Below are 24,442 nucleotides of genomic sequence, written 5' to 3'. Positions count from 1 at the left end.
AATACTGCATGTCAACATTGGTGCAGCTGCTAAATGACTGTATGCTTTGCAGTAATATTTAGGCCTATGTTCTTTGATGAATCTGACTGAAGCTGCTCTCTTGAGTCTCTATTGCCCAGATTTCTTTGATAAGCAGATACTAATCTTTTTTCACTTACTGTCAGTGGTCAGTCATATTATGTTTAGAAATGGAAACTGTCACCTGCATACTATAGCAATTGCTATGTAGATGGTACATCAATCTGAATGGATACAGACTTTGTGTGGCTCTATATGCTGATGACCATAAACTTTTCTAATCTGTGATGTCTGTTTTTGCTTCTTTCTTTTTTCTTTTATCCCTTTTTCTTTTATTCTTTTCTAATGTATCCTAGAACTACTTTGAGCTGTTCCTGCGTTGACCAGGGGGTTTGAATAGATGGCCTGTATGGCCCCTTCCAACTCTATGATTCTGTGATTCTATGAAAAAAATGCATTAAAACTTTTCTAATATATTAGGGAGGAAAATTCCTGATATTCTTATTTGATCATAGTTTGCAAATCAATAAACACTGTCCTTATTCAGAGATAGTTATGAGCAGTTATTTCTGCATGCCAAACAGGAGATAAGCCTGGTCATCTCTAAAATGATGATTGGCTACAAGGGAAAAGTAGGAGTAAGAACGTTTGGCCCAGCTTTAATCCAAATTGGTGGTCAGTAAAATCAGCTTGTCATACAGTACATCATCAATGCTCTCATTAATTTGGGTATGTTCCCCCACCTCCCGCCACCTCAGCAGTCTTTCATGTTGAAACTTCACATGACCCCTGAACTTTTTCCTTGTTTTAAAAGTAAAAAGTAAAAAACTACTCAACAATCAACTGTATGGCATAAGTTTATGTTAAGAAAATTCCTTTACCAGTAGTTTAGCAAACTGTTGTGTTTATAGACCATAGACATATTGCAGGAAGCTGCACTTCTCTCTCCATCCTGTTAATGGTAAAAATACAGTTCTTAAGAAGAGTCCCTTTGAGTTTTCCAGACATGCATTATTTGGGTGGCAACTTTATATGTCAGTATGTTGGTGGACTTTCTATCTTTAAATATCTTATGTTCTTCTCTCTATAGATTTCTAGACACAACATATTTTCAGAACACAGAAATATGAATGATGCTACATCTAGGAAGAAAGGTATTAAAATAGTAATGCATCTTAAGACTCAGTTGAAATTAGGCTCTTAAAATGTGGTAAACAAACAGTGCTAGGTCTGAACAGGGGAAATATAAATCAGACTGTTATTCATTGGGCATTAACAGTTTCCAAATGGGCTCACACAATTCTCTTTCTGCAATATTAACCAAGGCTGTGTGTGTATATATCTATATGTGTAAGCTGTGAAATTTAATTGTGTAATGCTTATTTTTCTTTTGTTTTAACTCTCCCCAACAAACAAAATACAAAAATGAACAATGAAAATGTGAGAGAATTCCATCATGTATTTTTTCACATAAATATAGGTTTAAAGTGTTTCTATATATATATTTGACAGCATATACTATAATTTTGTTTATGCATATTAAAGAATACAAAACACATTCAGCTGCAAAATTTAAAGAATATTTCATAACTGTTAAAAAATAATGTATAGGTTTTTTCCCCCTTCCTGTGAGGTGCATGAAAATATATCATTCCTTCGTTGCAAGAAGAAAACCTGAATGACTTAGGAGAGCTACAGTGAACTGGAACAGGTAGAAAATGTAACTTGAAAGCAAGCATAGCTACTTGCTTTAAAGTGGTTTTGTAAGCTGAAAGTAACATTTGCAACATTTGGCTCTTTTTTCCAAGTAAACATGCTAAGAATAAAAGTAGCCCCAGGTTTGTAGGAAGGCTGCAGTTCTTCTCTCATTCTCCTCTTTGTTCCACTCTTGGAGAATAGCTGTCAAATATACAGTAGTAACTCTTAGACATGCACAGTGTGTTCCCATATAAGTACATGGAAAGCCCTATCCTCAGAGTTCAGCGATGGCATCGCACAGCCTTCTAAAGAAGTCTTGGTGCTGCTTTATAAGGTGTAAATCTTTTCATAGCATGTGTAGTCAACTCACTTTTAATGCTGTTATGTATAGTTACTGTGGGCAAACAGCCATACAACTGAAAGAAAAATAGTTGTCATAGCACATTCTCATAGATGAGAAATCTATCATTAACTGTGCTGTAAGGAGCTGAACAATCCTTCCTGCCCCCCTCCACAGATAATAAAGCTGGGCACAGATTGATAGTTTACAGTATATTAAAGCACACAATGTATTAGATATATTTATAGTAGACACAAGACAACACGGTCCGAACATGTGACACAGACGGAAATGTAAATCCACACTCCATTTGCTTTTACTCCAATAGGATTCCATTAAGCCCTTGGCCTATGAACCAGAAATTAAGCACCAAGGACCCAAACCTGGTTATTTAGGGGGAGCCTCACCAACTGAGCCCTAAATAATGTTGGTCATATTGATCAAAAGCCCTGTGCTTATCATAGCATGGGAAAGAGGCTGCACTGGTTTCTTCCATGCTGCTGTGTGTACCTGCGTGGTTAACAGGATGGGTTTTCTTGGAGGGGAAGTAAGTTGTTCAATTCTGTATTGCTTGCAGTGGAGAGAGTTAATTACTCATGAGCAAAAACATTTTTGAATCATCAAAAACAGGACTTGAATGGATGCCTAATACCATATATGGTGTGAATAAGCTGCTGATACCTAGCTTTTGTGACTGATGCAGAATGAGCTCTTTCCCTTTTCTGTGTCCATTCTAGTGTCACAGGTAGCCAGCATCCACCTTAGCTCCAAGATTGGACCTCTCTTAAGCAAAAAGTGCCTTCAGCTTTTAGCCGTCTTTTTTCCCATTTGGTTTTGAAAGGGAACCTATTGAATGACTTGGCCTGCCTTATAAGATCTATTTTTAAGTAGCAGCTTTTAGAAAGTCAACTGATGATTCTGACAGTGTGGCCAAGATTCATGCTTTCATCAATTTGTCTTCTGCATCCATCCATAAGGCCTAAGGATAGGGCAGTCCCCTTTCACCAGTGGGCTTTCAAGTCTGCTCAGAGAACTATAAAACTGGTTACTTGCGATTGTGAACTGCTTTGCAAAGAAGGGGATTTTAAGCTGCCAGCAGAATATTCTTGTAGTGCTTATTTTATGGATAATGTTTTATTTACATGCTTTGCTGCTGGTGTTGTTGGAGAAATGGCAACTCTTCTTTGTGAGGGAGGGCAGGGGTTTGCTGGAAAAACAAGAGGGCTGCTCATGTAAATTCCCCAGTGAGTGGTTGCACTGTGATACAGCAAGCAGCAGCAGCAGCAGCGGCAGCAGCATCCACTCAGGGGAGCTACAGATTTTGTGGAAAGTATTAATATGCAGCCACTTTGGCAAGACTAGCGCTCTTCTCTTTGTAGACCACAATCTAAAATGATTCCGAAGTCCTCTGGTGGAAGACTCACATCTCATTCAGTTTGGCAACACAACTTTTCTGCTGTTATCTGCTGAGCCATCAAGTCTGTTGTGTTAATTTTTAATGTTGGGGATCTCCACAAATAGATTTCATCTGTCTTTTACCTTTTTAGAAGCAATGTTTTATTAATGTGTTCATCACTCCATTATTCTGCTCTTCCAAGATGGGAATCCACAAGCTGCCAACAGGAATGCTTGTGAGTACAACAGTGATAAACAGAATGGTACTCCCACATAACAGTCACTTTGCATGTACAGAAAGGGTACAGGAAGGAAGAAGGAGGGGGGAGAAATAACATGTAGGCTATTGCTTCAGGACTTAATTAATCAAAACCTGCATAGGTAACAGTAAAGATGGGGGGGGGGGGGCTAAGATGGATTGGGGATATGGTTAATTCCTAGATCTTCCTGTGTGATTGGTGCATGCATCCCATAACTAGCCATAATAGTCTCTTGTCTTGCCTGTTGCTCTTTTTCACATGCTTATATGGTAGGATTGCTCTGCCTCGATGTTCAGGTTTTTAGACCATAGCCAATTTGGTGAGCCAGGACTGAGATCAAGGCTCATAAATGACTGAAAACCTAGCTGTAGTGTCACCCGTAGTGCTTGTATACACAGGGAGGCAACAAGGTGCTAAAGGTCCTCTGCCCTTCAATGATGTCATGGTGTTTGCAAATATAAACAAAGCTCATGAGTCCAGTGGCAAGCCTTTACGTTGACTACAGCCCTGATTCAAAGGGCTCAACTATTTTAACCTTTGGGCTACACATGTACACGGTACATGTACATTTCCCATCACAGGGAGTAATGAAAATGGTGGTCTGGAATGAGTCCGAAGGCTTTTTAACAGCATTCTCAATAAATTTCCTCCTCTTTGGAGGAAATCATGACACTAACTGGTATAAAACACAACCATGAAATAGAACTGGCATGCATACTCTGCCACACAACAAATAGGCAACGGTTATTGTTGCTGGAGATCACAAAGTGACAAATAGACTACATAGCTGTTCAGCCCTCATGCCTTTTTCACCTTACCACATAGAGTGACATAAAGTTGACCACAGACCCTCGCTTGAAGCTCATCCAACTTGACTGTGCCTTTTAGGCAGGAGAGAGAAAGCAGCCTTTGGTCTTGTGATGTAGTCATATTTTCACAGCTTTTCTTAGGTCATTAGACTTGTCTGTCTGGAATTTTAATGCTTCTGTGTTAAATACCCAATGATTAACTCCCTAGCTACCAAGTAAAAATTACAATGGAAGCGATAACACTGATTGATTTTTAACTTAACTAATGGGAATGTTTTCTGCAGGGAAATTATATTAGTATCAGCACCACTTAGACTATGGCTAGCACCAGTCAGCTGTTGAGCAGGAAGGAGAAGCAGTTCAGGGCAGGACAAAAATTGGATTTGGATGGATTTTATTCCTCCTCAGACAATGATGGGCATTAATTTTCAGGAGTCACCTGTCTCTGTTTGTTGGATCTGTGCAATGGTATTCACAGTCTGGCTTCAAAGTCTACTTTGATACTGAGACACCAAAGTGCGATATGAAATGCCTTACTATACAGAGCTGTATTCTCCCCCCCCCCCCGCCCTGCAGTATCCACAGTCATTAATTGGGTGACCTGTGCTTCTTTCTGAGGACATTCTGAATGTTTCTTATGCTGCTGGGAGGCCATTTGATTTAATTCTTGTAAATGGCAGTTGCCAGCTGACAAAACTAACTTAAGTGATCCTACTTTCTGGGTACTTCCTATGCTTGGGAAGCCCCTTCCTAATTGGAACTGAAATGATCAGAAAGTAAATGAATGAAACTGTATACTGATGACAAGTAGCTGACAGCTCTTTATGGGTCTTCAAGTCTGGAAATGAGTGACATAGAATAACTTGGACCTGGTTATGACATTTAAAAGAAAACCCAGAGGAGAACAACAAATACAATTACTCCTTGCTTACTGAAGTAGAGATACATTCAAGTAATTACTTGTTTCCCAATGGCCTAAATTTCTCCTCCAAGAAATAATAATTCATTATTATTTCTTTCTTTATTTCTTTCTGAATGTATGGTCCCATGGAATACAAAAACGGGGGAAGTCTCTCCCTGCTTTAGAAGGCATCTACTAGACTATGTTAACTTTGCTTTAGAGTGATTTATGTATATGAATATATTTATATTTTTGTATAAATTCTCACCCATTCTCATTTGCATGCCATATTACTTTAGGTTGTAATACCTAAGCATAGACCAGAATAGATCCTGCTTTTTCATATCTTGCTTCAGAGAGCATTGAAACTACTGCTTTAAATAGAAAACTTTCCTGACTCTATCCCATTTCCAGTGATAAAATCCCCAGAGTTCAGAAGCATGCTCCTTGATCTGATGCTGTAGTTGGCTACAAGGACAAACTGCAGTAAAATTATACTTTTGAGTTATTCTGCATCCTCTACACCCATGCTGGCAAATGACTTCACTCTGCATTTCTATGATTTGCTGGATCCACTATAGAAAATGCTTACTGACCAGAAGCCTCTAGGGGGAAAAAAACTAAGCAGCCTCTTTACTCTTGTCATATCCATACAAGAGGGAGCAATTTCATCCTTCTTAGTTTTCTTGTTGATTTCTTTTGCCAAACCAAGTCTGAGTTCCTTGATGCTTCCTTTCCCACCCACCCCTTTTGTATGACGGTGATTGATAAACTAGGGTGATTCACAAAATCTCTAGAGAGGATTATACACAGTTTATTTTACATAGAAAAAAAAATCAGAATGAAGAGTCCTCTTGCATCTTGTAGGGAGGAAAGATGGGGCCAGTGGATTCAGATATGGTTCTTATGCACAGTAGGTATCTGCCTTGACAACCTGACAATACATGGTCATTGCAAATGTCAGTCCAAGAATCTGTAGGCACAAAAGGAAGTCTTGATTAACTGATGTCATAGTATAGCTTCATAGTATAGTAATTTGATGACATTGTATAGCTTCTCTTTGTATCTCATCCTACTAACTGGTTGGCTAATTTACTTAATAGGAGAAAAATAACAAAATTGCATTGCATAGTTTCTGGTATTTGCTCAGGTTGTGAAGTAGATGTGTAAGGAATACTTTGTTTATTATTATTATTATTATTATTATTATTATTATTATTATTATTATTATTATTATTATTATTATTATTATTATTATTATTATTATTTAATTTTTAGACCGCCCTTCTCCCAATAGGTCTCAGGGTGGTTTACAACATAAATAGTTAAAACACAATAAAATCCCCATTAAAACCCCAATTAAAAGTTACATATAACATATAGCGGCGGTGGTCACAATTCTGATCTTAGTTCAGCCTGGTGGAGAGAATAATTTTCAGAAGAGGGTGGCACCAATACAATAGATCTAACCATGATCTCGATGTTAGAGATCTCAATATTGGAGGGGATCCTCTGATGGATTAGTGGGAGAGCTGCCCTGGCCTCAACCATATGCCTGGTGGAAGAGCTCCGTCTTACAGGCCCTGCGGAAAGCTGGTAGATCCCGCAGGGCCCTTAGCTCTTCTGGGAGCTCATTCCACCAGGTTGGGGTCAGGACTGAAAAGGCCCTGGCCCGGGTCGAGGCCAGGCGAACATCCTGTGGGCCCGGGACAACCAGTAAATTCATACCCGCAGAGCGGAGTGTCCTGCGGGGGGCGTAAGCAACCAAGCGGTCCCGCAGGTAGACGGGACCCAGGCCGCGTATAGCCTTAAAGGTCAATACCAATACCTTGAATCTGATTCGGAAACAGACTGGTAACCATTGCAGATGATGAAGCACCGGCTGAATGTGGGCCCTCAAAGGTGTTCTAGTGAGGACCCTAGCAGCCGCATTTTGGACCAGCTGTAACTTCCGAGTCAAAGACAAGGGAAGGCCCGCGTAGAGCGAGTTACAGAAGTCTAATCTGGAACTGACCGTTGCATGGATCACTGTGGCCAGATGTTCCGAGGACAGGTAGGGCACTAGTAGCCGGGCTTGGCGAAGATGGGAAAATGCCGTCCGAGCTACATTGGTGACCTGAGCCTCCATAGAGAGGGAGGCAGCAAATGTCACTCCCAAATTCCTGGCAACTGGTGCAGGTGTTAATTGCACCCCGTTCAGGCATGGGGGGGCGCGCTTCCTGGTCCTGCCCTCTTTTGCCCAGCCACAGGACCTCCATCTTGGAGGGGTTGAGTTTCAGGCGACTCATTGATGCATGGGCTTAGTTAACATGGCATTCTTATTCTAGGGATTGCGATCACAAATAAGGAAAATCCATGCTCCTCAGTACACTTACTTGTAAAAGTAACTACACTATGAAATCAACGGTGAAAAAATGGTCATGCTGACTTGAGGCCACAAAAAGCCATGAAGTGTTGTTGCCCTTTAGATACAAAATGGCTTCATTATGGCGCAGGCATCATGGCTCTGATGAAGACTGTTGACCCACATCATGATAATGCAGTTACCTGTTCAGAAGTTCTCTTATGCAGGCACCACTGAAATAGGACTTGTGGAACTTGAGCAGAAGAACTTCTTTTATGCACATATAACTGCAGATCTGTAGTAGAAGAGCTAAATTCACCTTAGAGACCAAGGTTTTGGGGGTGTAAGCCATCAAGGGTCAAAACACCCTTTGTCAGATACCCTGATGAAGGGGGCTTTGACTCCTGCAAGCCTTGGTCTCTAAGGGGCTACTAATTAGCACATTTAGCCTGGGTCCCCTCATTTAGATCAATGAGATTTAAGATAATGAAATAGATGAAAGATTGGAGACTTAGGAAGTCTAAGCATTACCATTAACAGGATTCTTTGAAAGAAGCTAGGGCTTCTAATGATTGGGAAGGCACTGGCAAACCACCCCATATTGAGTCTGCCATGAAAACGCTAGGGGGCGTCACCCCAAGGGTCAGACATGACTCAGTGCTTACACAGGAGATACCTTTACCTTTACCTTTACCTTTAGGGCTTCTAAGGTGATGTAAAACAGCACATGTTTGTACTATATATATACCCTTAGGTAACGGTCCATTGCAAACATAAGTGCACAGACCAACTGATTTCATTGAGCTTGTCTGGTTAACTCAAAGTTGGATTGTGTTGTTCACCTACTGTTTGAATAGAATCATAGAATCATAGAGTTGGAAGGGGCCATACAGGCCATCTAGTCCAACCCCCTGCTCTACGCAGGATCAGCCCTAAGCATCCTAAAGCATCCAAGAAAAGTGTGTATCCAACCTTTGCTTGAAGACTGCCAGTGAAATAGGGCTGAAAATAATTTTGTTTGGTTAGGTGGCAATCTGTAATTAGCTTAATTTATATAAGCTAAATTGTCAGTGGCAAATTTTAAAAGTCAGCAATATAAGTTCATGAGAAATATGTTAATTTCTGAGCTCATTTATATGACAACTAATAAGGAATTATAAAGACATTTTTAAAGATTGTCGGTAAAGAATAAGGATCACTTTTTGTTTATTAAATTTATGTTTCCTTTGAAAAGGAAGTTTGGAATATGAAAACGTATTAATCAACTGAAAAGCAGAAGAAAACTTCTTTCACTAGCTTACAGCCCTCCTTGAGAAGGTGCTGTGAGTGCAAACTAAGATATATAGAATTTCTGTTGTTTAGGGCTCCCTAATATAGGGTGTTTCAGCCATTTTCAAGTACCTCTTCTTATACTGGACTCGCACATCACTTTGCATACTTAGACTACCCTGCAGAACAAATTAGTCATACAAGCCCCAGAAAAATCTGGGCAGGCTAACTAATTTCAGTGGGATAAAGAACCAGACTAGATTCTGTTTTGTGAGTTGGATCTGGGTCCCCCCACCTGAATCTTAAACCACCTGCTATTTGTCATTGTGATGTTCCCCTGTTATGCCCCCTGGGGATGGCTTGGCTGAGCTGTCACTTCTCAGGACTTGGGTAGTGCCCCCTGCTAGGTGTCTTCAAATGGGAAGAGGGGAGATTATCATCTGAACTCTCTTCCTCCTTGTTGCTGCAATCTGGGGACCATCTGGGCAGCCAGAGAGTGGCTCAAGACTAGCTCCAAGTCTCCCCCTGGTGAACTCTACTCCATTGCTCTGCCCTGCTACCTTTTATTCCCCCTTTTCAGCCCCTCCTTCTTATCTGCCCCTTCTCGTTCCTGTGGTTGGCCCCCTGGCCCACTCATCCCCCTTTCATGTCCCTCCATTGGCTTCCCCTGCCTGTCCTTCCCATGCCCCTTTTAAGCATGGGGAGAGCTCTTCCCCCCACACCCTGTGGCAGATGTGTCCCTGCAGGGCATGGTCGTTCCTCAGCATCTTTGTGTCTGCTGCCCAACATACTGGGGCCTTGCTCAATCTGCACCGAACCAATCTGCATTGCGGTGGGAGAGCACTTTTAAGCGAGGGAGAGCTCTTCCCCCCACACCCTGTGGCAGATGTGTCCCTGCACGGCATGGTCGCTCCTCAGCATCTTTGTGTCTACTGCCCAACTTGCTGGGGCCTTGCTCAATCTGCACCGAACAGAGGGCATTGCGGTGGGGTAAGGATGTAGGCAAGTGTTGCAAAAGAGTTACCTGCAGCATACTGGCAGGTTGGTGGCCGGGGCTCTTCCAGATGTGCTTGGGAGTGGCAGGGGCAGACTGGGGGCTGGGAGTTCAGGAGGGCCTTCAAATGGGGGCCATGGCCAGACAGTCATACTGCTGGAAATTCATTTCTCAAGGATACATACTGCCAATTCAGATTGGTTCTGCAGTACTATCCCAAACCAGCACAAATTGTGGATCTGTACCTGTAGTTCCTGAAGGAAGGGTAGGCCAGTGACTCTCCCTCAGCCTGGCCTGACTCACAGGCTTCTTGTAAGGATAAAATGGAGGTAGGGAGAATGATGTGAGAAGTCACTTTGGGTAAGAAAAATGGGGTACAAATACCTAAATAAATTTTTAAATGGTGCAAGTAAAAGGTTTTATCAGGGTCTCACATGCTCAGGAAATGAATTCCCTGCAGTGAGTCAGGACAGGGAACCCAGACTCAGGTCTCCACAAATCTTCTAGTTTGGCCCTAGTTTGGCCCATGACAAACTTCGACTGAGTTAGAACTTTGGGGTAAATCCCATTTTATCATTTACATTATCTCTTATCCCTAGCTTAAAGGAAGGTGAGCCATATTTTTCCACCTTCCATTGAGCTTGGCTCCACCCATTGAATCCATTAATACAAACAAGTTAATATAAACTGTTATTCATTGAATTGCTTTCATCTGACAGTGATTGGGTCAAATGAACAAGCCCTAATTATAAATAATAGAAGTAAGATTAAACACAATTTTAGAATTACTCATGCAGAAATAGCTGATGATTGCAGGTGTACATACACACAAAAAGGAGAAAGTGTTGAGTTCTACATTGCTGATGAATTTAACTTTTGCTAGGACAGTCTATTGTGACAGTATAATGCTAAATACAAACAAAGTGATATAAAGCAGTTACTCAAGAAGAAGTCAATATAATGTACCTGAACCAAAGCTGTACACAATCCAAAAATTCCCACTGCTAGCAGGTTTTCCTGAAGCCACATTTTCACTGTTTCATAGCAAGGCTAAAAAGGGGAGGGGGGATGGGGTAGAGAGGAGAGTAGAAAATACTTATTTGCACAGGAACATAAGTGTTTGCTCTTTCTGAAATCAAAAGGCACAACTAGAGATTGAGGGGTCTGATCAAACCAAGTAATTGGAGATTTTGATTTCAGCATTTTGTTAAACTAGGAATGCCAGCCTCCAGGTAGGACCTGGGGATCCCCGAGAATTGCAACTCATATCCAGACTACAAAGATCAGTTCCCCTGGAGAAAATGGTTGCTTTTGGAGGGTGGACTCTGGGGCATGGTATCCTACTGATGTTCCTGTCCTCACAGAATCAGAGAAGGCATAGAATCAAATAAGCTCCATCCTCCATTCTCCAAGAGTTTCTCAACCTGGATTTGGCAGAAATGCTGTGTCTGTAGATCACACTGATGGATTCTCTGAGAAAGACAACCTGATTGAGAGGGGACATTATATAAATCACAAAATAAACAAGTAATCAAAAAATGAATAAAAATGTCTCTCGTCCCCCAAGTATATGTTCAATATCAGCGTTTATAAATTTAGTAGTAGAGCTTTTAAAGTGGGCCAGTCATAAGCAAGTTCCAAAACAGAAGAGCTGCCAAGTGTATTAACTGGCATTATTTTTGTTAACAGCCACAACTGGGAGATGCTGTGGGAGAGTTCAGAATACATACTTGTCCAGTTTGAAAAATCTTTACCCTGACCTAGAATGATTCCAGGCATTTCTAAATTTGTGTCTGGGCCTTGATTTGCTCCACTTTTGGATTCCTCTTCATTTCTTATCCTATACATCCCACTTCCAGGGAAGTGGAAGAAATGGGGAGGATGTGGCCAGGGATGGGGAATGGGGGGGTGGATGATGCAGTTTCTCTTGGGTGAGGGTGTCGTAAGGAGTGCTGGATTGGGAGGAAATGAGTGGTGTAATCCATTTACTTTTTGCAATCTCTTTGCAAGCTTGAAGTCTATTTGACTCAAAGTTTTTTCCCCCCCTAGTGCAAGCCAGAGACAATCATAAAAAGCAAGGGGAAATTGAGGCAAGTCAAAGGGGATTTGCCTACAGTGAGAAAGAACATTGCATTTCCTGTTGTTGAACTGGCAGTGCTGTTAGTATATCCAATCTGAACAGTTATTGCTTTCTTGGTAGGATTGATTAAGCTAGTACACAAGAGAGAAAACATTTCCCTGCCATTTCAGTGCTACCATTGGGTAGATAAAGTTCTACAGTTTGATCTCTGCAAAAAATCATGTGAAGTATTTAGTCAGATAGTAATTTGCCCAAAGCCAGCTAGTGGGCTTTGTAAGAGTCTGCTTAGGAGAGGCCAAAAACCACACTCTGTTCTTCACTGCAATAACTCTATTCAGGACACAGAAACAACCTACATTTCTAATGGGAGCTGTAGTATTTAGCTTGAATATACAGAAATGCTCCCAGAGAAAGGCAGAATTTTTCTCCATTGTATGGAGTTTTTATGGGTCTTTTTCATGACAACACACCCATAGTCACTGGAAAATATACAGAATAGGGCTGCTAAGGCCCAGTGTGCAGCATCTATTCCTGAATGTGTATGGCAATGTTCTGGCATGTTGGACAGATAGAGGTTTTTCAATGTGTTCAACATATATTTATCCCCAGTTTAAATCAGCACTGAACTGAAATGATGGGGAAGGGGCAATGTGTGAAAAGCATACTTAAAACTGAACCCTCACACACACTCTAATCATGATTTTTCAGTCTGAAGCATAAATCTGAGAAACTGTTGAATGGGTCATGTAACCATGCAAAAGGTGCTAACGTCATTCAGATGCATTTCGTTTCTCTTGTATGTCAACCAATAACTAAATCTTACTGGTTATAATATACTGACTTTTTGTATCCTGCCTGTAGAGTTATCCCTTAATATAAATGTTGTAGACAGAACAGGGAAGGACATGCTGAGGGGGTGTTGCTCTATAAATCAAAGAAGGCATAGAATTAAATAAGCTAGAAGTCCTTAGGAGTTTAAACTCCCCCACAGAATTCCTATGTGTGAAGATACTGGATACTCCCTTAGGACACCTTAAAAGTAGGGATGCCTATTGGACCAAAATCATGAGGGTGATATCAAAATGTTGAAAGAAATAAGAGAGGCAACAAAAGTGGCAAATGTTGTAATAACGGATGACTTCAACTATCCTCACATTGACTGGGTAAATGTGTGCTCTAGCCATGTCTTACAGTTGAGGTTTCTGTTGCCCAAGTCCAAAATGAACTCATTTGGTTGTGAAAGAGGAACTTCACAACAATGAGATTAAGAAGCTGAATGGAAGAATAAAGAGAATCAAATCCCTCCAGGGTAGAATCTGCACTCACATTTCTTTCCCACTGAAGATCCTGCCGAATTCTGATTGACCTGAACCTGGATCTGCAGCCTTCCTTTTTCCCAACTTGAAACAGTTCCCCCTTCTGCACTTCCATTGTCCCAATTTTCAGTCTCCTTCTTGCTTGATTGTATGTGTATGTAGAATCATAGAATCATAGAATCATAGAGTTGGAAGGGGCCATACAGGCCATCTAGTCCAACCCCCTGCTCAACGCAGGATCAGCCCTAAGCATCCTAAAGCATCCAAGAAAAGTGTGTATCCAACCTTTGCTTGAAGACTGCCAGTGAGGGGGCGCTCACCACCTCCTTAGGCAGCCTATTCCACTGCTGAACTACTCTGACTGTGAAAAACTTTTTCCTGATATCTAGCCTATATCGTTGTACTTGAAGTTTAAACCCATTACTGCGTGTCCTCTCCTCTGCAGCCAGCAGAAACAGCATCCTGCCCTCCTCCAAGTGACAACCTTTCAAATACTTAAAGAGGGCTATCATGTCCCCTCTCAACCTCCTTTTCTCCAGGCTGAACATTCCCAAGTCCCTCAACCTATCTTCATAGGGCTTGGTCCCTTGGCCCCAGATCATCCTCGTCGCTCTCCTCTGTACCCTTTCAATTTTATCTACGTCCTTCTTGAAGTGAGGCCTCCAGAACTGCACACAGTACTCCAAGTGTGGTCTGACCAGTGCCGTATACAATGGGACTATGACATCTTGTGATTTTGATGCGATGCCTCTGTTGATACAGCCCAAAATGGCATTTGCCTTTTTTACCGCTGCATCACACTGCCTGCTCATGTTTAGTTTACAATCCACAAGTACCCCAAGGTCTCGTTCACACACAGTGTTACCTAGAAACGTATCCCCCATCCAGTAGGCATGCTTTTCATTTTTCTGACCCAGATGCAGAACTTTACACTTATCTTTATTAAATTGCATCTTGTTCTCATTTGCCCATTTTTCCATTGTGTTCAGATCTCGTTGAACTCTGTCTCTATCTTCCGGAGTATTTGCCAGTCCTCCCAATTTGGTGTCATCTGCAAACTTGATGAGTAGTCCCTCCACCCCCTCATCTAGATCATTAATAAATATGTTAAAAAGTACCGGGCCGAGCACCGAGCCCTGAGGTACCCTGCTACTCACCTCTCTCCAGTCTGATGAAACACCATTGACAACAACTCTTTGAGTGCGGTTCTCTAACCAATTCCCTATCCACCTGACTATCTGAAAATCCAGATTGCAGTCCTTCAATTTATCCATCAGAACATCATGGGGAACCTTGTCAAAAGCTTTACTAAAATCCAAGTAAATGACATCAACTGAATTTCCCCGATCCAGCAAACCTGTTACTTGGTCAAAAAAGGAAACCAGGTTGGTCTGGCAGGACCTGTTGGAGACAAATCCATGCTGACTTCCTTGGATCACCAAATTGTCCTCCAGATGTTTGCAGATCGCTCCCTTTAATATCTGCTCCATTATCTTCCCCACAACAGAGGTCAGACTCACTGGTCTGTAGTTTCCCAGGTCATCCTTCCTCCCTTTTTTGAAGATCGGAATAACATTTGCTCTCTTCCAGTCCTCCGGGACATCTCCAGTCCTTAAAGAGGTTCCGAAGATGATGGACAAGGGCTGTGCAAGTTCCCTGGAAAGTTCTTTGAGTACTCTCGGATGCATTTCATCCGGACCAGGGGATTTGAACTCATCCAGTGCAGCTAAATGCCTCTCGACAACCTCTCTATCCATGTTAACCTGCCACCCAGACACTGTCCTTTGGCTATGGCCATCTCTAGATGTGCCTAAACACTTTGACCTGTGGGAAAAAACAGATGTAAAATAGGCACTAAGCCTTTCTGCTTTCTCTGCATCTTCCGTTAGAGTTTGTCCATCCGCAACCAACAGTGGGCCTATTGCCTCCTTTACTTTACGTTTGCTCCTCACATAACTGAAAAATCTTTTCTTGTTACAATGGGCTTCCCTGGCCAATCTTAGCTCACTCTCAGCTTTGGCCTTTCTGATGATTGATCTACAGTGCCTAGTAACCTCTAGGTACTCTTCTTTAGAGCTCTGTCCTTCCCTCCATTTCCTGAACATTTCCCTTTTCTTTCTTAGTTCCTCTTGAAGTTCTCTGTTCATCCAAATAGGCTTCTTAGAGCTCCTGCAGTGTTTTCGTCTTTCTGGGATAGTCATTGATTGAGCATGCAATAGCTCCTGTTTGAGTAGCGCCCACCCTTCACATGCTCCCTTCCCTTCCAGCATTCTCGTCCATGGTATGACACTCATCATGTCTCTGAGTTTATTAAAGTTTGCCCTACGAAAATCCAACATCCGCGTCTGACTACAAGCTTCCTTGTCTCCCCATCTCAAAAGGAATTCTATGAGGACATGGTCACTTCCCCCTAGGGTCCCCACCTCCTTCACCTCATCCACCAACTCTTGCCTGTATGTATGTGCGTGCACGTGCGTGTGGTGTGTGTGAAGCTGCAGCCAGCATTGAACGAGCACAAGGCTAGAGACTGCTTTAATTCCTGCCTTTTGTCTCCTGACTCTACAGCCAGAGCAAGCCCAGAGAGGGGCAAGTGGGGCAAGAGGTTGCTTGTTTATCTATCTTTTCTTGCATAAGCAGGGGGTGGGGAGGGGAGGCAGCAGCCTCTCAGAAAATGAGGAGGGGAAAGTAAATCCAAAAGGCTTATAAAAGTGTGGGCATGTGCACCCAAAAAAAAATTCGGATCATTTTGGGTTTGGAAGAACCCAATTCAGACCATTTAAGGGGTGTCTGAATCAGATTATTCTGATTCAGCCATTAAAGTCAATGGCACCATTGACTTTAATGGGAATTTTCAGGTTTCTGCTTTTGTGGTGGCATGGGGGGGGGGAGTTTGAGTCAGAGGCTCCAATCTTCCAGGGTAGCTTCAGGAGCCTCTTCTCTTATTCCCTCCCAGGTTTCAAAAAGATTGGACAAGGGAGTCCAATTCTAGGGGCTCCCCTAAAGGGTGCTCCATCCTACTTCCATTATATTCATTGATGAGAAAAAAGAGACTCTATTCTGATATTGAATTCTCACCATAGGACATAATGGGCCATTACTTCCGATGGTGAGAATTTATGATCAGAACAGAGAGTCTAGTTTTTCTCATAACTGGATCTAATGGAGGTAGGATGAGGAGCCCCTAGAATTGGACCCACCGGCTTAGAATTGCTTGTTCTTCCTGTCCCTGCATCAGACTCCCTGAGAGGTTGGGGGAGGGGCTCAGAGAGCTCTGACAGAACTGTTGTGTGAGAACAGCTTTGACAGCAGTTAGACAAAGTCAACCAGCTCTCGGGACATCAAACACTGGTGGGGAATCAAACCTGGCTATCCAGATCACAGAAAACAACAGCCGCAATGAAGATGGATCCTCCAAGGTCCAGCACAGCAGAAGCTATACCCAGCCAACCAGAAGACAGTAAACAGGCATCCCCTCCTCTCCATGGAAATGAAGTGATCTCTCTCTGTTGTGTGGTGTGATTTCAGTGTGTCTCCATGTACCACCTGGAGGCTGGTACCACAGAATTGCTGGGGTGTGAAGGCACAGCTCCCCTGCTCTGGCATGCAGCATCCCTTTTCTCCAGGGGAGTTGATGGGAACTGCTCTGTGTGAAGATTGAGCTGTAATCCCTGTTCATTCCCATCACCTCTTGCTTGGAAAGCGGGATCTACATGTTAAAGATCGCCCCTTCCCCTCCCTGAAAGTTTGGAGACTCTAACTTAAACCCTGATCCACTCAAGCCTTGGAGAAGTCAGAAATGGGGAAATTCCCATTGACTTTAATGACACCATTGACTTTAATGGCTGAATTGCTTTGGAGACTATTTGAATGGCTATGATTCGGCCATACAAATTTTTGGCATTTGCTGCTTCAGACTGCTTCAGACTGTATTCGGAGAATGGAACATTTAAAATTTAAATTTAAAACAAAATACACATCAAATAAGGCAAAGATGGAATGAGAGAGGGAAAAAAGCTCAGTGCAGATTCGACCCAGGATGCTTGAAAACTATTTAAAACCACATTAGCCAGATTGCCTCCCATTAGGAAAGGTATCACCAAGTCTAAAAAGATGCATATGTAGTTAATGAACCAAATCAAGGAAGCTATAAAATACAAAAAAAAGCATTCTTTAAAAAGTAGTTTAACCAAAATATATGAACAGAAGGGAGCACAAGTTCTGGCAGCTAAAATATAAGTTGATAACGAGGCAAGCAAAAAGAGACTTTTTATGAGTGGATTACTAAATACAGTAAAACAAACAATAAGTATTTCTTCAAATGCATCAGGAAACAGCTTGTAGAGGTAGTCAAGCCATTAGATCAGGGGTAGTCAAACTGCGGCCCTCCAGATGTCCATGGACTACAATTCCCATGAGCCCCTGCCAGCGTTTGGCTATAAATACTATATTTATTGAAATCATTTTTCAATTACATTTTTCAATTACAAAAAACTTCAACTCTTCAAAGGACCCATTCTTACAACAGCCGAGATCAAGGAAGTAGTGATCAAGTCATGATGGACACTGACAGAAACTCTGCATTAAATTCAAGCTGAAGCTTTTGCCCTTGTTGGGTGTGAGGGCTGAGGCTGAGCCGGTAATGCCCTTTAGTTTTTCCTGGGTCTTTACAAACAAAGCAGTTCACATTTAAATACATTGGCGGCAAGCAAAATCTTTTTATCTTCATTGGATGTCACATAGTAATCTGAGATGAACAGATCATTATGATATTTTTTCATCAATATTAGGTCATGTGCTGGGATGAAAAAGCTTCATCTGGCATTTCTACAGTACTAGAACCTAACTACAGTAGAATCACTATAGTTCCAACTAAAGTTTGATTAGCATCATTAACTTGGATATGTACTCACTGCTTTCCACCAGGTCCCTGGGGAGTGAAGCCCACAGTTCTCACTGAATTCCAGGCAGCATGAATCTGGCACCCGTGTTGTATTGTACACTTCAAACCAGTCAGTGTAGTTTGATACTCCACAGCATCTGAACTGGAGGAAAAAAAACATTTGACAATAAGAATAGAAAGAACTAAGACAGCCTAGTGGGTATGTCACATTGGATGGATCCAGTGGGTAATCCACCACACTTCACAAAATACAATTCCTAGAATCTGGAAGGCTGGATTATTTCATGGAAGCTTCTAGAGTGAATTCAGTCATTTATACTTGAAATACTTGCATGGATTTACATTTAAAGAATTTATCATTGAACTTAGAATTAAAATTCTAAAACACCTAATCTCTGTGGTATTCAGACAGCTAGGCTAAGATTGGCGTGGGCCCCTTGTCCTATTAAAATAGCTCAGCCAATAGCATCCAAAAGATCTGTAAACCTCCAGATGCAGTGTGAAATTAGAGTAAGTCACTTGCTGACTGATGGGACTTGAGCATAAGTAATAGTGGTAATGGCTTTCCAGACATTTTCGCCATCTTCAGGTCCTGCAAAAATGGTGAGAGGAGATGTCCTCCCACTTAAGCAATGCCCATCACAATCCTAGGTGTGATAACAGAATGGCTCATATTGAGCTTCGATTGTTCAGTTTAACCAGAGGGTAATGTTGACCAGGCCTCACCTTGGAGGACCCAAGACTGGCAGACCAACCATCAGGTAAGCACAAAATAAAATGTGAGAACCTGTTATTTTAGGATCTTATGCTAGTTAACAAAAGTAACAGAGAACTAACATTCTACCAATGACAAAAAAAAAATCCCAGCATGAAAATCAATTTCTTGCCACCATTTCCTGTGCTTGTTTTTTTTTTAAAGTATGACTCAGCAAACTGTTTGTAGTCAAACAACTGAATTGTCAGCACTACTGGGTGCAATGATGAAAAATAATATGCATTATGCTATTACAAGTATGCTAGCACCACCAGGAAAAATGAATAGCAAATGAAATGGTTACAGCAATGAAACACGTTTTATTATATATATTTTAAAGATGAGTGGCTTCCGAGTCTCACATGCTCTGCTTTGAAATTGTCTTTGACATTTAGTAATATAGATAGTCATGATCTGGGAGCTGAGATTGCAAGCAGCAAACTTTTCCCAAGGAGCAGAGTACTAAACTTTGATATGTATCTTTTCTATCAAACCTACCCAGAATATGGATGAGAATTTTAGTGCTCCAGGAAGGTGAGCAATTTATTGCTCTGGTTAAAAAGGCAGAATGTTTTCTGGAAGAGTTTGAGCTTCTCTTATACACTTTGCTCTGCAAAGTATGGCTTTCTGCATTGCTTTCTGCTTTGATCTGCAAAGTATGGCTTTTTGCATTTTTTTTCATTTAATGCAGCACAGCGCTGCTTGGTCCATGGAACATTTATTGCTCTCAGGCAACCCAGTGACAACCCAGTGGATCTCCATCCAACATACAGTAGTCCTGATACATGTTTGGCTGTGTTACTATTCATTTCTGCTAGTGCACACTTTTTTGAACTTATGGGCATCTTTGAAATTTTGAGAGGGAATGGCTGTCATAGGAAGAGGAACCCAACCTAGAATGATTGCCACACTTTGCAAGAGAACAGCAGAAAGGGAGGAAAAACAAAGGAAAGCCCAGAGTGGAGGTGAGAGGAGGGAGAAAGAGAAGGGTGAATAAACAATGAAACCTTGAAGGAGGGATGGAACCACCAGCCGGGATGCTTTTGCATTCTTCTGATTCTCCAGTGGTAGGTGTTGCCATTGCATTTATGGAAAACCTTTTAAGTTAAACGAGAGTAGCCAATAATAAGCCCTGCTTCATAAAGGCCTTGCTTACTTTCTGAAGCTTGGCAGATACTGGGAAAGTACTAGTGGGTGTCACTCTGGTCATAGGTGCCATGTTTGGGAAGCCTGTCCTAGTGCAACTTGGATGTTATAGCACATCAGCAATATTTGTCATTTGAATTATGTTAATCTACCATTTTAGTCCCTAATTGCTACAGGATAATGTTTGTAGTACTTATAAAAGTGCATTGACTGATATGGGGCAAGTAAGGGGTCAATTTGGGTCTGTGCCAGAAAAGACAAATTTCAGAGCAGAAATTGAGAAAAAAAAACCTCGACCCTTTAAAAATACAAGTACGAATGATATCCCTGGTAGCAGAACAAATGGGGAACTGTAGTAGTTTGTAGCCATGGTGGCCATGTGGGAAGAAACTAGAGTGAGAGAATACAAAGTGTTGCTGTTACAAGCTTATGAGTCTCATAAGATTTTTCAGGTTGGATACTCAAGAAAAACAAAAATTGCCAAACTGACTGATGCTGATTATCTGGTGTGTTTCATCCCTAGCAGTAGAGGAACGTGCTGTTGTACACCTTTCAGTAAAGTCCAATGACTTAAAAGGCTGACAGATCTAGATATTTATTTCCTCTTATTGTGGTAGTAAATGACACTGCCTGTTTGATACCAGCTGCATTAGCAAAAGGGGATCTGATAGAACAGATAATTCAAAATTGAGTACCTAGTAAATTAGTGTCTTAAAATGACCATCATATATTTTAAGTTTCTTATTCTGTTTTCCCCACAACCCATGATGAATAGGTTACTGCTCCTCCCATTTACTTTCTTGAGATTGAATTAATATAGATCCAAATGTAATATCTGTAAATAAACCCAACGTGTTCCTCTGCAAAAATGGGCAGTACACCTAAAATTATTGCCTTTTCCAACTTGTGCACAGCAGATAAGGATTAAGAATGTTGAACATCAAATCCATGCAAATATACAAGAAGAATTTTGGCAGGCAATGTAGCTACTCAAGCTGGAATGAGAACAAACCACTGGGATTATGACAAGCCTCTCCTATTGTGCAGAGTACAAAAGGAATATTGAGACACAAGGATCCCAGTGATTACTTGTACTAAATCTGGAGCAATTACAACCAACAAGGGAGGGCATGGAATAATTCAAACAGCTTATGTAGTATAGTACCTAAGGACAGGGTTTGGTTTTTATTCAAGAAGTAATGTTGCAAGAAAGGAATTGACAGAGGGAGATGTAGACTTGTCCAAGTATGGCAGAACCATGCAAGTAGGAGACAGATGTGTACTATTCCCACTGGCTTCAGTCTGACAGGGAAGAAGGTTTCCATCATCTTGGTTCTTCATCTATCTCCTGCCTCTTTTAACTCCAGAAGTAAGAGCCAGTATGTCTTCTCTGACCTTATGAAGGTCCTGTCTCATCCTGGGGCCAGGCTCAGTGGAGGCTCCAGCTGCAACCCATCTTTTTGTTTCCCCATCCTTGGCTAAAGGCTCCATCAGACAGCAGGATGTTAAAGGGCCAGTGGAGCAGCATGTTTTGCACCACATGTGTGACTGCTTTGGCTCCTGAACACTGAAGGCTACTTTCAAAGAGCCTGGGGATTGCTCGGGTCCTCAACAGGACCCATTGCCAGATGGCTCAGAATCCTCTTTTGAGAAAATATACTGATGTTTGGCAGGAAAGCACAGTCTGAGAAGCACAATCTCAAATTTATCCAAATAAATGTCCTGGAGGTGGAGGGTTACAACACAGGCATCATCATTGCAGAGGCAGAAGGATGCTTCAGGACATCGATACAGGGCACATCAACAGCCAAAGAGCTAGAAATTATTTGCAAAGAACTATGTTTGTGCTGCTTGAAATGCAAATACCATCACCAGTCCAATGACTCAAAGTAAGATGTTCCCTTGTGAGGCACAGCACCCACACTAGGAGAACTCCAAAGGGACCAGGAGATCCCGCCTTGGTTTGCGGATAGACAATGGTGTAGGCTGCTATGGTTACATAAGTTCTGGTTAGGAAACAGAGGGTTGGATTGAGCTGAACTTGTGAGTGTGTGTGTGTGCGGGGGTATATACATAATGCCTTTGTGCTCACCCTATGTATGCTAGAGAAGAAGAGGGGAAGAAAAAGACTTTGGGAGTCGTTCCACGAACAGATGTGCTCCGCTCATATTTCCATTGTTTTGCTAGCCTTGATGTTATTCAGGTATAGGAATTGTTCAACTTAAATTAGGCATGTTCTCCATAACTGTAAAAGCATTAAACTGATTCTCTGGGTAGTCTGCAGCGTTATGCTGCAGCTACATAGTTCAATTGACAGACCTCCCTCCTTAAGAACAGAATCATAGAGTTGGAAGGGGCCATACAGGCCATCTAGTCCAACTCCCTGCTCAACGCAGGATCAGCCCAAAGCATCCTAAAGCATGCTATTATGTGAACTATTAGGATATGCTAAGGTGCCTGCAGACAATGCAAACAATGAAGTTTGTGTGTGTGTGTGTGTGTATATAAATAAACACAGTGTTAGCAGTCAGACCACTCCTTTCACAGAGGGGCAGCTAATAGCTTAGGGAGGCAGAAACGCCCTTCTTAAAACATCATCTCAAAAATCATAAGTACAGGACACTGCCTGGGCCAAAATAACACAAGCCTGGGCAAGCATAGTGTAGTAGTTAAGAGCAGCAACTTCTAAACTGGTGAGCCGGTTTTACTTTCTGCTTCTCCATGTGCAGCCAACTGGGCGACCTTGGGCTAGTTACAGCTCTGCTAATGCTGTTCTCACACAGCTGTAATATCAGGACTCTCTGAGCTCCAACCACCTCACAGAGTGTCTGTTGTAGGGAGCTGTAAGCTGCTTTGAGACTCCTAGTAGTGAAAGGCAGAGTATAAAAAAACAACTCTTCTTCCAAGTATTTTGGAAGGTGAGTTAGAGCAGCTGGTTATTCAGGCTCTATTGACTCACCCTTGGACTAATCTGATGAAGTCCAACATTACTGCCACTGCACCCCCTTACCCTAATTAAGCACCACTTAATCAATTCTTAATTCTATTCACCAAACCCCTTAGCTTTCCCAGACTTACAGGATGAACTTTCCTCATATCTTTTTTCGACCTTAGGAAAGCCCATCAAGTTGTTGTTTTTTGGGGCAAATGTTAGCTTGCTCCAGGATGCATTTTTGCCCTGTATCAAGAGCACCCAGCCACTGATGCAGTGTGTGTGTTGGATCCTTCACATATGTCCCCACTTTGTTGGGCTCTCTTATCTCTTAAAATCTTGGTTGTTTTGTGGCCAGGGATCTCTTCAAGACCAGTAATTATAGACCTTCCCTGAAATAACTTTTCCCTGCTCCTCCCTGTGTTTCTCTTTTAGCTCTTGTGTGTGTGATTTGTTTTATTCTTTCTCCTTTTCTTCATAAAACATTTAGTTTATTTCAAGAGTTCTTTTAAAGGGAAAGATCCCCATAAACGTAGGTGGAGAATTCTCTTAAAGACTCAAATTTTATTCTGCTACTTCAGACCAACACAGCTACCCACCTGAATCTAATTAAAAGTGCAAGAAATTCATCTGTTTGGATGTGTCCCTGTCTGCATAGCTGAGACCATCACCGAGATGTAATGGATCCCAAAGCTGCAAGTACATTTTCTATAGGCAGAAATAATCTCAGAAGGTCAGTTAAATTTGTTGCAGCAAAAATAAATAGTCTAGTGACATCTTAAAGAATGAAAAGACTGGCAGACCACTATAGTACATTTGACGAAACTTACATTTTATAAAAGTTGATTTTTCTGTTTATTTTTAGTCTTGAAGATACTGTTGACTCCTATTTATTATTCCTTTATTACAGCTAAAAAAAGGACTGTTATGCTACGGGTATTGTAAGGTACAATACAGGTGACACAGTTTTGTAGCACAAGGACAGGAACAACATTAAATCCTTCTCATTATCCTGGAAGTTCAGACCCAGATGCATATATCAAACCTGTGTGGAAAAAAGATGAAAGGAACAACAGCAAGAACAAAAAAAAAGTAGGCTTACATCTGTTTGTATGATGCTCCATGCATTAGTTAAGCCAATATTCCCATCAGTTCCATACAAATGAAGCCCTTTCTTCAGGTCCCGCTGAGCATACTTATCAATCTGGAAACAAAACACATACAATTATATATATGTATGCTGGGTAAGTAGGTCCACAATGGCACTTTGCAGATTACGTTTACCC

General features: G+C 41.6%; 1 protein-coding gene across 14 annotated transcripts in view; it reads right to left on the bottom strand.

Moving 5' to 3' along the window:
• Positions 1–1,832: 1,832 nt before the first annotated feature.
• The window catches only part of LOC143829878 (tetraspanin-4), a 724,382-nt gene continuing 701,772 nt past the window's right edge, over positions 1,833–24,442 (bottom strand). For all 14 annotated transcript variants that reach the window (XM_077321421.1, XM_077321433.1, XM_077321425.1 and 11 more), the window contains 4 exons: positions 24,259–24,360; positions 18,335–18,466; positions 10,995–11,078; positions 1,833–6,394 (listed from right to left, as the gene is read on the bottom strand). In XM_077321421.1, the coding sequence (XP_077177536.1) occupies positions 6,326–6,394; positions 10,995–11,078; positions 18,335–18,466; positions 24,259–24,360 (387 nt within the window). In that variant the 3' untranslated portion in view covers positions 1,833–6,325. The remainder of the gene's footprint in view (positions 6,395–10,994; positions 11,079–18,334; positions 18,467–24,258; positions 24,361–24,442) is intronic.

This window comes from Paroedura picta, chromosome 2 (genome assembly GCF_049243985.1).
Source record: "Paroedura picta isolate Pp20150507F chromosome 2, Ppicta_v3.0, whole genome shotgun sequence".
In the NCBI taxonomy this organism is placed as follows: Eukaryota; Metazoa; Chordata; class Lepidosauria; order Squamata; family Gekkonidae; genus Paroedura; species Paroedura picta.
The sequence above is the reverse complement of the archived record's forward strand: the minus strand, read 5'-3'. Positions and strand labels throughout refer to the sequence as shown.